At 44.1% G+C, this 8,473-nt stretch overlaps 1 protein-coding gene across 3 annotated transcripts in view; it reads left to right on the forward strand.

The window, feature by feature from the left end:
* The window catches only part of Znhit6 (zinc finger, HIT-type containing 6), a 31,266-nt gene extending 25,414 nt beyond the window's left edge, over window positions 1-5,852 (forward strand). For 2 of the 3 annotated variants that reach the window (XM_039101880.2, XM_039101879.2), the window contains 2 exons: window positions 1,983-2,107; window positions 5,665-5,852. In XM_039101880.2, coding sequence (XP_038957808.1) covers window positions 1,983-2,107; window positions 5,665-5,705 — 166 coding nt within the window. In that variant the 3' untranslated portion in view covers window positions 5,706-5,852. The remainder of the gene's footprint in view (window positions 1-1,982; window positions 2,108-5,664) is intronic. The other variant, NM_001106203.2, reaches the window with a different exon arrangement.
* The last annotated feature ends 2,621 nt before the right edge of the window (window positions 5,853-8,473 follow it).

Below are 8,473 nucleotides of genomic sequence, written 5' to 3' on the forward strand. Positions count from 1 at the left end.
GTGTACTGTACACTAATTTTATATTCAGTTATCTAGTATAATCTCCTGTTTTTCTTAGTGTAACTACAACTGTTTCTTTTTAATGTATTTTTAATTCTGTGCATCTGAGTGTTTGGCCTGCGTGCACACAGTGCACCACATGTGTGGAGTGCTGGCGGAGGTTAGCAGAGGGCGTCAGATCTCCTGGAAGGGCAGTAACAAACAGTTGTGAGGTGCCCTGTGGCCTCCAGGAATGGACCAGGTCCTGGGCAAAAGCACTGAGTACACTGCTGAACCATCCTCCAGCCCCACGTTGTTTATTTTTGAGGGAAATAATGTTTGAAAGATGTGAAGCATTTGATCCTTAAATCCTGGACCCACTTGTAAATATTTTCTGCACATCTGTCTTCTGTTACCCAGGGAGAGAATGGTGTGTGAACACAGATGCTGGTTCAGAAAACACAGTTACTTTGCTTTTCATGCTTCTTTGTAATGCTCTGTGATTCTGAAGTAAATACTCCATCCAGTTCTTGGTAGAGTGATCATCAGAAAAGCTCACACACAGGTTTCCTTTACACTCAGTCTCTCAGTGTCATCCCCTAAGGAAGACCTGTTATCATGGGAGACTTGGATTGGCATTCGTAAAGCACTTACCCTTTCCCCTGTTGCACAGGACAGCCTTGGAACAGAGAAATTGCTGTTATGGGAGTTCATAACTCCATATACAAATAACTCGATGTAAATTTAGAGATGCCAAAACTCGCCAGTGATTTATGCCAAATCACAGCAGGGGTAGTGCTTCCAGGGGACGTCTTTGCTCTGGAGCCTTCACAATCCAGCGCGCTTTCTGTTCTAAAGACTTACTCTGTCATCATTACCTTCCTTGTGTGTACCGTTAGGCTTGTGCATGTGAGTGCCAGTTCCTGTGGAGGCCAGAGAGGCATGGGACCTACTGGGGCTGGAGTCAGGTGGTTGGGAGCCACCCAGTGTGAGTGCTGGGGGCCAAACCCGCGTCCTCTGCAGGGACAGCAGATGCCCTGAAGAGCCGTGGGTTTGTCTGCCTGTGAGGGTCCTGTGCTGTCCGTGGGGGAGAGTGAAGCTGGTGAGCCTCCTCTTGGTGTTTTCCTGTTGGTCTGAAATGACATTCAGACGCCAGCGTGTTCCAGCACAGACTATTACTGCACAGCTGACACAGCACCCAGAGAGCAGGCAAAGGAGACTTCAGGACGACGTACCTTTGGCCCATTCTGTCTTTTAAGAACTTAGCGGTCTTATTCCTTAGTGCGTGTTGGTAATTAACTGTTGTGTATTATCAGCTATGTCTGATACCGTGACCAATAGTCTGTAATTCTTAGATTTCTCACATCACATTCACAAATCAAAAGTATTAAAGTGTCAAGATGAAGACAAACTATATTTAATTGCATGGCAATATAAACTTCTGGAATCCAGTTATAAGTAAATTTGACCTTCTATAAAAGTATTTTGTAGCCACTTATTCTTTTAAAGTTCAAAGTAAATAGATTTGAGGAATTTGAATTTCACCTGTCAAAGAAAAGCTCATGATGCACTGAACATTGGTTTTACATAAAACTGTTCATTTCCAAGTCTATATGAAAACTAGGGACTTGGTCTAAGTTTTTTCAAGTGCCAATATCTGGTAGGTCTTTTTTCTAAATATGGCATCTTGCAGTCATTTCCTAGACTAGCCTCAGACTTCCTGTTTCAGCCTCCCAAGTAAGTGACAGATCCTGTACCACCGCGCCCTGCTTGCTATACATTTTGATTGTTTGCTGTTATGTTGATCGCTTGAGACAAGGTCTAAATGGAACCCAGATTGGCCTGGAACTGGATGTGTAGCCTAGGCTGCCCTCAAGTCACGAGCCTCTTGTCACGGCTGCTCATGGATTCGGTTATAGGCACTGATGTACTTGTCCAGTCATTTCAATATTAGTCTTTTTGCCTGGATTCTTAGAAGACGTAAGTGTGGTTTTTTTCTTAAGGTATTATGAACTGGATCCTTCCAAAAGTCTTGTAAACAACTTGAGGAACAAAGTGATCATTGAGTATCCGACTCTGCATGTGGTATTGAAAGGCTGCAGTAATGACATGCAGCTTCTTCACCAAGGTAAGCAGTTTGTTTTGTACCTTTTTAAAGGGACACGCAATAATGTGACTGCTACTACATGTGCCTGTGTTTGTAGATGTAAAAGAATGTACTGTGTACAGCAGCTGATCGTGTGACGTACCAAATAACGGGCTTTTCTGCCCTGTTGGAAAGAGTGCCCTTCATGATGCTGTTGGAATGGTCGGTCAGAGTCTGGCTGAAAGGGTATTTTGGCTTATTTGAATTGTTAAGATATAGTTTACTGTCTACTGAAAACTCAAGATATTCATGAAGGGGCTGGAGAGATGGCTCAGTGGTTAAGAGCACCAACTGCTCTTCCAGAGGTCCTGAGTTCAAATCCCAGTAACCACATGGTGACTCACAACCATCTGTAATGAGATCTGATGCCCTCTCCTGGTGCTACAGTGTACTTTTATATAATAAATAAATAAATCTTTTTTTAAAAAAAGAAAAGAGATTCATGAAATGAGAAATTACTCTCATATCCTCCCTTCTAGGAAAGGGTGCTTCTGCAGGGGACGTTGTGTCTAAAATCTGGGCTGTGCTTAGTTAAGCTGCTGTGGCTACACCTCTCTATTTACCTCTCTAAACTCACTGGTTTTATTTCCTGCCCTTTCTGATTCTTTGTCCATGTGAGAGGATATTAAAACTGCTAAAACAAGGAGTGGCATGTGAGTTCTTGGTGCATAAGAACCGCTTACCTGCATGGCAGCCATTGATCAAAGCACTTAGTTGTGCTGCATAATACAGGAGTCCATGGCTGGGTTAAAGCTCAGCAACTACTTCTAGAAGGAGATTCCTCAGGACCCCAGTCTTACTTCAGCTGAGGAACAGTGATACAGGCCACACTGCATTGCAGCAGACAAGACTGTGTGAATCTGCGTATAGACAGTTTTATTCAGCAAGTATGGTTTGTGTTTTGTTGCATAACAGAATGTGGCCTGTTTGTAAGGTGTTCTCTCCACATGTATTGATGTCGGGTTTTTTTCTTTCTTGGATAAAATTAATGAAAAAAAAATTTTTGAAGATTCTTTCAGTGCTTTATCTTAAAATTGGATTCTGATTCACACATGTTGAGGCTTTTTAGAAATAAGAATCTCCAAGCCGTGTATTTATTCTTGTCTCTTTTTTTAACCATTTGATAATAGCCCATTTTTTCACATCAGAAATTTCAGTTTTAAGTAGTCATTTTTTCTTTTTTAAACTTTGTAAAAACCTTTTTCTTCAACATGATTAACATAGCGTTAAGTCTTCTCATGTTGGTTTCAGGGGAAGCTGTGTGGTGAGTTCCTAGCCAGGGCAAACATGGACTGTGTAAACAAGCAGCACACAGCTTCTCTTTCACCTGGCTTAGGAATAACACTTAGGTCAAGCAAGGCTTCCTGGACGAAGCTGTAAGAAAGGGTAATTCATCTTGTACTGGAAGCTCAGGTAGAATTTGTTACTTTATTTTGGACTTCTTTACAGGCACACACACAGGTGACTCTTCTTTCTATATAACGGGCTGTCTAGGGCCACAGCTGCAAAGAGAATCTGACAGAGTTCAAGGGTCCTGCCGTGGCTGTCATGTCCTAAGTGCACTCCCTTAGCAGTAAGGGCAGGCCTGTGGACATGCATTTATTATCCTTAGCACATCAAGGTGCATGTTTCTCTATGCAGTCCTGTAGCATTGATCTTCTGCAAGGTGACTCATGATGAGGGAGGGTCTGTAAGAACAGGACATTTTCTTTGGAAAGTATTGAAAATTTTGTTCTCTCCAGTTGAATTTTTATCCTGAGAATAGAGTTCTCTTTTGGGAGAAAATGTGTTTCTGGAAAATGTAGTCTACAGTAGTCTACAGTTGATGGTTGTTACGGTGTTTGGTTGGAGATGGCCACAGTTAGGTCCGCCTGTATTCATAGGTGAGGGGTTTGGGTATTTGCTTGTTTGTCCTTCCTTCTCTCTTTAAGGAATGAAAAGGGTTGACTGTACTGCTCAAGGGCTAGGCAGGAGAGGAAAGTGCTAGTTAGCTTTGGCTCATGAGGGAAGGGGGCGGGGGCAGCATGTGTGTGTGTGTGTGCGCACACACACACACCTTTGGATCCTGTGGAGAACACTGAGAACAGTGTAAGAGCCCACACAGGACCTCCTCTGCAGACACCCCAGTAGCAGATGCGAGTGACTGGAGAAAGCAGCCTGTGCTGTCTTCTGAGGAGCAGACAGCCCTGTGAGAGGTCAGCCGAGCAGCTTCCTTGCTGCTGAGCATTGCAGGTCAGCAGTGACAGTACCTGGCAGAGCACCTTTCAGATGCCAGTCTCCTGTTGGGAAATAAATCTTGCCACTGAGTCCCCTCCCTCGTGCTTCCTCAACCCTCTCTGCTTCCTTTACCTTTGATTGTGTAGGTGGTGGTGATGGTGAGGTGTACAGTGGGTGCCACGATAAACCCCTGCAGAGAAAGCCAGGACAAAACAATTAACTTACGGGGTCTTGGAGGAATCTGAAAGGTTCTGGAGTTTATAAAACTCCCAAGGTGGCTATTGCCTGAGGTGGCAGTATTTTGGTGCCTTACACATAGGAAAGACTCACCAAATGTTTTGGTTGCTGGTACAACTGTAGACCTAAATAACCCCAAGGAACCGGTCAGTGGGTAAGGAGTCAGGTCCAGGCTGATCTTTCTAGCCCGTGCGTACCCTCTCAGCTTCCTCCTTTCTCTCCACCTCAGGGAGACAAACAGGATTAGCTTGAAGCAAAATAATCTTTTTTAATTCCTTAAAAATTTAGTTTTATTTAAGTGTATACGTGTGCATACATTCACACTTACACACAGTACTCTCAAAGGCCAGAAGAGGATGTTGGATCTCCTCGGACTGAAGTTCCAGGCAGTTGTGAATTTCCCTGTACCTGCCTCATGTGCTACTGAGTACTGGGAACCCCAAGCCATCGCTAATCCCCAAACCAGACCCTAATCCTGTTCTAATGTTAACAATCTTAAAAGTGCTTTAAATGTGTTGCTTCCTTTTAATTTCGTGATCTATAAGGACAGAGTAACATACAATTACAGGGTTCAGTATACTGTACATTATGAGACAGATCCAGGCAGGAGAGGTTGGGTTTGGTCATGAAGGACTGGCTTCAGTGTTACTCATCCTTGGCATAAAAGCTTCAGTGGTGCTCCGTTTGCACTCGGTCTTCTGTCAGCTCACATTCATTCACACATACTGATAGATTTAAGTCTAAGACATGCACATTTGTAAAAATGTTTTGAAGTACACATGGGCAGGCCACGGGGTAACGGGTGGTATCATGTACGATGATCATAGCTGAACTGTGATGTCGGATCCCAATTCTTCCACAGTCAGGGAGGATGTAACCTCACAGAAAATAATTGCCACTCTCACCATCATTTCTCTGCTTCTTATGTCCAGAATTGTGGACTGGCTGCTTGGGACATGACATGGTTTGTCTGTCCCTGTGCGCAGTGCTGTTGCTATGCATCAGAAGGGAAGAGAGATGAAGAGAAAACAAAACAGGCTGAGCAGTATAAACATCTGACTGACTGTTTACGTGGTTTTTTCCAGTGAAAAGTGAGTCTGCCCAGAAGCTTGGCAATGGAGATTAAGCCCTGTGGAAGAAGGTGGAAGTCCGTCCCCCGGGGTCAAGAAGATTGTGTATGCTGGACTGCGGGCGACTGGGTCTGTCAGGAGCTCGGAGTCTGTTGTTTGTCTGAAAAGTAATTAAATAGCATTACTTTTTTGGAGAGGAGAAAGTGCATTTTATTGCCTTTTGAATTAAGTGACTTATAAAACTTCTTCTTCCACAGGATGAGCTCCTGGGGCATTGCCTAGTGTGGTCCTTACAGACATTTAGGATGCTTATTTCTCTAAGACGAAAACATGCTCTATTTGCTAGGTTGTCACAAGACCAAACCCAAGGATCCCCTATGTCAGCCTCAAAGATGGCATTCTCTGTGGTCTCACCTCTCAAGAGAATGCCTCACAGCAAAGCATCTAGTCAGGGAGAAGCAGCCCTCCAGGAGTTGGCTGTCCTCCTGTTGGGGTTTATGTCATATACAGAGGGTTCATATGGAACCGTGGTTGGCCATGACCACTGGAAAGATGCTGGAGCTGTTTCACAGGGTCAGATTGATCCAAAACTGAAGTTTGTATCACAGAAACAGACAGGAAGGAGAGGTAGAGGAAGTAAATTGAATTATCTGAGGTTTTTTGGGAAGAGAGAGAAAGTATACAGAGAGAACGTGTGGCTCTGAGTGTGGACTCCTCGGAGTGAAATCCAATGCTTTCCTCTTAAGACTAAGAAAAGACTAAAAAACTGGACAGTAAAGAAAAAAGTTATCCTGTGCTTTCCTCTGCTTCCCAGGAGGAGAAGAGGGCAGAGTTCACCTAAATACAGCTGCCAGCTCACTTGACTAATGTGCATATTATTTCCAAGCAATTTATAGTGAACATGTATTGTCTTAGGGCTTTACTGCTGTGAACAGATACCATGATCAAAGCAACTCTTAAAAAGAACATTTAATTGGGGCTGGCTTACAGGTTCAGAGGTTCAGTCAGTTATCATTAAGTCAGGATCATGGCACTGTCCAGGCAGGCATGGTGCAGGAGGAGCTGAGAGTTCTAAGACTTCATCTGAAGGCTGCTAGCAGAATACTGACTTCCAGGCAGCTAGGGTGGGAGTCTTAAAGTCCATGCCCACAGTGACACACGTACTCGAATAGGGCCACACCTCCTAATAGTGCCACCCACTGGGCTGAGCACACAAACCATCATTGTCATAATGAATAATCGCACTGTACTTAAAGGGGTGAGGCTAGACCAGTTTGCTGAGAGCCCTAGAAGGCAGTCAGTCTTGTTGGAGCTCACTCTTAGATTCTGTCTGGAGTACACAGGCTGAGACAGTGACAAGTTTGTTGTTCTGCAGTCTGTCCATGGATTACCTTCTAAGAGGCGAGATGCTGCACCTGGCCTCTTATTTCTTAAACAATGATTTCAAAGACAACATGTAGCTTTTCATAAATTGCTGATTATCACGTATAGGATTAATATCATAATTTACAACATAAAAGTTTGCAAGTACAAGGAGCCCACATTTACAGAAGAAGCAACAGCTGTTAGGCATGTAATCCCAGTGACAGACACTGATAGACTTCTGGGGTTTTCTGGGCAGCCAACCTGGCCTGCCTTACTCTGTCACTTCAGGGTCAGTGAAAAACGTCTCAAAATCAAGGTGGTCCACACCTGAGGAGCACAAAGTCATCCTCTGGCTGCGTACACACACACACACTGCATCCTTCAGCCCTTGACAAGCCAGCTGTATGAGCCTACACTCCTGTTTTATACCCTTGGTGAATAATTCAGGCTCCAGAGGCCCGTTTTCCTTCCATTCTTTGCTGTGATATTTCACCTATGATCACTAGAGTGAGTCACTTAAATACAGCATCACCACAGGGAGAGGAATAAGGTCCAGCTTGTACCCAAGACCATTTGGATTACAAGTGAGCCAGCGCTCAAGCCAAGACAGTTGAGCTGCTTAGATTCCACCCTTAACTGTTGGGCTACAATCTCAAGTAGGCTCTGTATCAAGCTATCTGGGATTCCTGCTGTCTCAAGTTACTGTGGCTAAACCTGCCACAGACTTTCCGTTCTTCATAACTGTGACCAGTTGGGGGTTTTTGTGTTTACCACCCTCCACTGTGCAAAAAACTTCCTGAATGAGGTCTGAGAGCTGCTCTCATCCATAAAGCTGTTGGGTTGTTCGTTTGTGTTTTTCTTTTTAAAGATAAGACCTCCTGTATACTGGGCTAGCTTTGAATTTACCTGTAGCCAAGAATGACCTTGAGCACCACCCGATCCTTCTGCCTCCACCTCCCTAGTTCCAGCATGGCAGATACCTGTTACCACACCCAACTCACCACTTTTTTTTTTTTTAAAGAAAATTGTTCATAATTTGTTAAACCACTTTTCTCCATTTCTCCCAATATGTCTAGCAAGTCTTGTGCCTTTATTCTTACTACTCGAACTCTTTGCTAGTTTGGACATAAAAACCTCAGTGACTTCAGTCACCCGCTTATGTTAATACCAGTTTCTTTGATGTACTCCAAACACTGGCATCTGGTCTTCGTTGTCTGCTGTGAATTGTCCACTGCTAAACTAAGTATTGCTGAGGTCTATTGAGCAGGCCTGAGGTAGCATGGCTGCTATCCCAGATGCCAGTCAGTGGGCCCACGAGGAAAGGACAGAAGGTGCAGAAATAACAGTGGATGATGCTTGTGTTGACATGTTGAACATCAGAAGACTCATGTGTTTGGCCTGCTGGTGAATCCAGCTATAACTGTTGGGCCATGGCCTTGAGACAGGACAGCTTAAGGGG

Source organism: Rattus norvegicus, chromosome 2 (genome assembly GCF_036323735.1).
Source record: "Rattus norvegicus strain BN/NHsdMcwi chromosome 2, GRCr8, whole genome shotgun sequence".
Classification (NCBI taxonomy): domain Eukaryota; kingdom Metazoa; phylum Chordata; class Mammalia; order Rodentia; family Muridae; genus Rattus; species Rattus norvegicus.